At 51.0% G+C, this 2,192-nt stretch overlaps 1 protein-coding gene across 1 annotated transcript; it reads right to left on the reverse strand.

Moving 5' to 3' along the window:
* Positions 1-18: 18 nt before the first annotated feature.
* Positions 19-2,184, reverse strand: LOC147819043 (uncharacterized; the record flags this gene model as incomplete). The annotated part of the gene is made up of 3 exons (XM_087174376.1): positions 1,330-2,184; positions 1,107-1,250; positions 19-387 (listed from the first exon to the last, which is right to left on the reverse strand). Coding segments are annotated over exons 1-3 (787 nt in total), but the record flags the coding sequence as incomplete, so codon positions are not given.
* Positions 2,185-2,192: the final 8 nt, after the last annotated feature.

Below are 2,192 nucleotides of genomic sequence, written 5' to 3' on the forward strand. Positions count from 1 at the left end.
TCAGATGCAGATCCTGACTGGCTCTTTGTTCAGCCCAGTCCAACAACAGCTTCTGCACAAGGAATGTTTTCCCAATTCCTGCGACCCCAGTGGTGAGGACGGTTCTGATGGACAGCTGCTGGAAGACGTCACAGGGTTGAATCGGTCTCTGTGATTCTGCTGATTGTCCAGTTTCTGTCTCCAGCTTCCTGAACGGACGCTGTGCGTTGTTCTGTGCGTCCCGACCGTCTATGACGAACAGCTCCGGGTTCACGTCACACAACCGTCCTTCACGCTGCCTCTCTGCCTCCCCCCGTGCACTCCTGAACACGTCCTGGAGGCGGGACTGCACCGAGAGCTGCAGCGTGGGGCTGCTCTGTGGACGTTGTGCTACTTGCACCATCACGTCTGTGGAGAACAAAGTAACACAGCTGAGAATGTGAAGCATCACACCTGATCATCCACTGTCCAACACTGAGCTCAGGCCCAACCAGAGCTGGGTTCGACTTTCTTTACCCAGACTTCTTAGCCTTGTGTGCCCTTAATAAACACTCACACTGACGACCTGCCCACATCTAAAAACTGCAGCACAAATATTAGATATTAATATTATATTGTCACTGAATTAATGTTTTTATTCAACATTAGTCCTGATCATAACGACCAAACACTCATCACGTAGGTGCTTTAAAGGCTTTTAAAGCTCAAGAATGAATCTGAAATCCTGCAGAAACAGAGTTGTGATGAGGGGCGAATCACGTGGCTCATTTGTTCTGCTCCTCACGTTTAAGTCACTTCACCTCCTCATCTCTGTGATCTACTCCTGCACACCTGCCTGTACTCTCAGATCCTCCTCCTCCATCAGTCTGTCTGTACCCCAGGGGTCAGTGCCTTCAGCCTCTGGAACTCTCCTCCACATCTGTAATACTGACCCTCTTCCTGTGACTTGCCTCATCATATTTACCTTCTACAGTGACATTTGTTCTAAATCCTTCTGTATTTTTTTTTTTGCTGTGTGCTGTGAGGTTGAGTGTCTTGAAAGGCGCCTGTAAATAAAACGTTTTATCATTTATTATTATTAGATTTTTCATGCAGGAAACAGGAATCATCCAGACGAAGCAGGTTACCTTCAGCGGGGGGGTCAGAGAGAGGAGCAGCCTGTGGCCCCACAGATGAAGGCTCTCCATCAGCAGCATCAGCATCATCAGCATCAGCATCATCAGCAGCAGCCTTGGCCTCACCTGCTGCAGGTGCTGCACCAGCTGATGGACCTGCACATAGAAACATCAGGTCGATATGAAGGTATTCTGCTGTTAGACTGGAGTGACTGCAGAGTGGACTTCGACTGACCTTCAGGTGCTGAGCCGCTGTTGGACAAACTCTCCACCAGGTCGTTCCTCCTCATCCTCTTCAACACCCTCTTGGCCACCTCCACACAGCGATGGCTGTAGGTCTGCACCATCACGTCCACCGTGTCCGGCCGGTCGGCCTTCTCCAGCTGGCTCTTCGGGATGGAGGGGAAGTCCTTCAGGAAGTCCGGCTGCTGCAGGTACCACTTGAAATTTTTCAGCTCTCTATCCCCCAAATCCTCCAGAGTCTCCAGCAGCTCTATCGCTGTGGCCATCGCTCGTCCCCGCCGAGACCGGGAGGAAGCTTCGGCTCCGAGGAACAGTCGAGGTAAATCTAGTTTACACAACCTTAAAGAGGGGAAACATCCCGACGGCCTTCGTCAGTTCTTCTGTGACCTCACGTTTCTGAAGGTGAGACGCCACCTGTGTCACCGGCAGCTCACATCAAGCGACACATACTGTGTGTAATGTATAATTGTATCAGGAAAACACAGCACCTTCCTGGTTAATGGCTTCTCGTTCTCCCGGTCATGTCCACATGTCGAGAGCAGTGACAGACAGACTACAGGCGTGGCAGCAGTTACACCGTGTGTGAACACGCTGTGCGCTCGGTTGTTGGCCGAGGCGTCCACGTCAGAATAAACTAGAAGGACCGCTCTCTTGTTGTCAGTCCTCTGAGTCCAGAAATTCCCAGGACAGTGATGCTCACATTCATCTGAGCAGGTTGATGTCACACAGGACCAGAGAGCACAGCGTCTCGCTCTGGAAGATACACAGTGGTGTTCGAATCACTGGCCTGCGCCATGTGAGATATCAGCCTGAGGAAAGATGGAGGAGAGAAAACACTTCAGCCTCTGAAGAAGA

This window comes from Seriola lalandi, unplaced genomic scaffold (assembly GCF_002814215.2).
Source record: "Seriola lalandi dorsalis isolate HSWRI2012SDOR001 ecotype SW California unplaced genomic scaffold, Sedor1 jcf7180002054344, whole genome shotgun sequence".
Classification (NCBI taxonomy): domain Eukaryota; kingdom Metazoa; phylum Chordata; class Actinopteri; order Carangiformes; family Carangidae; genus Seriola; species Seriola lalandi.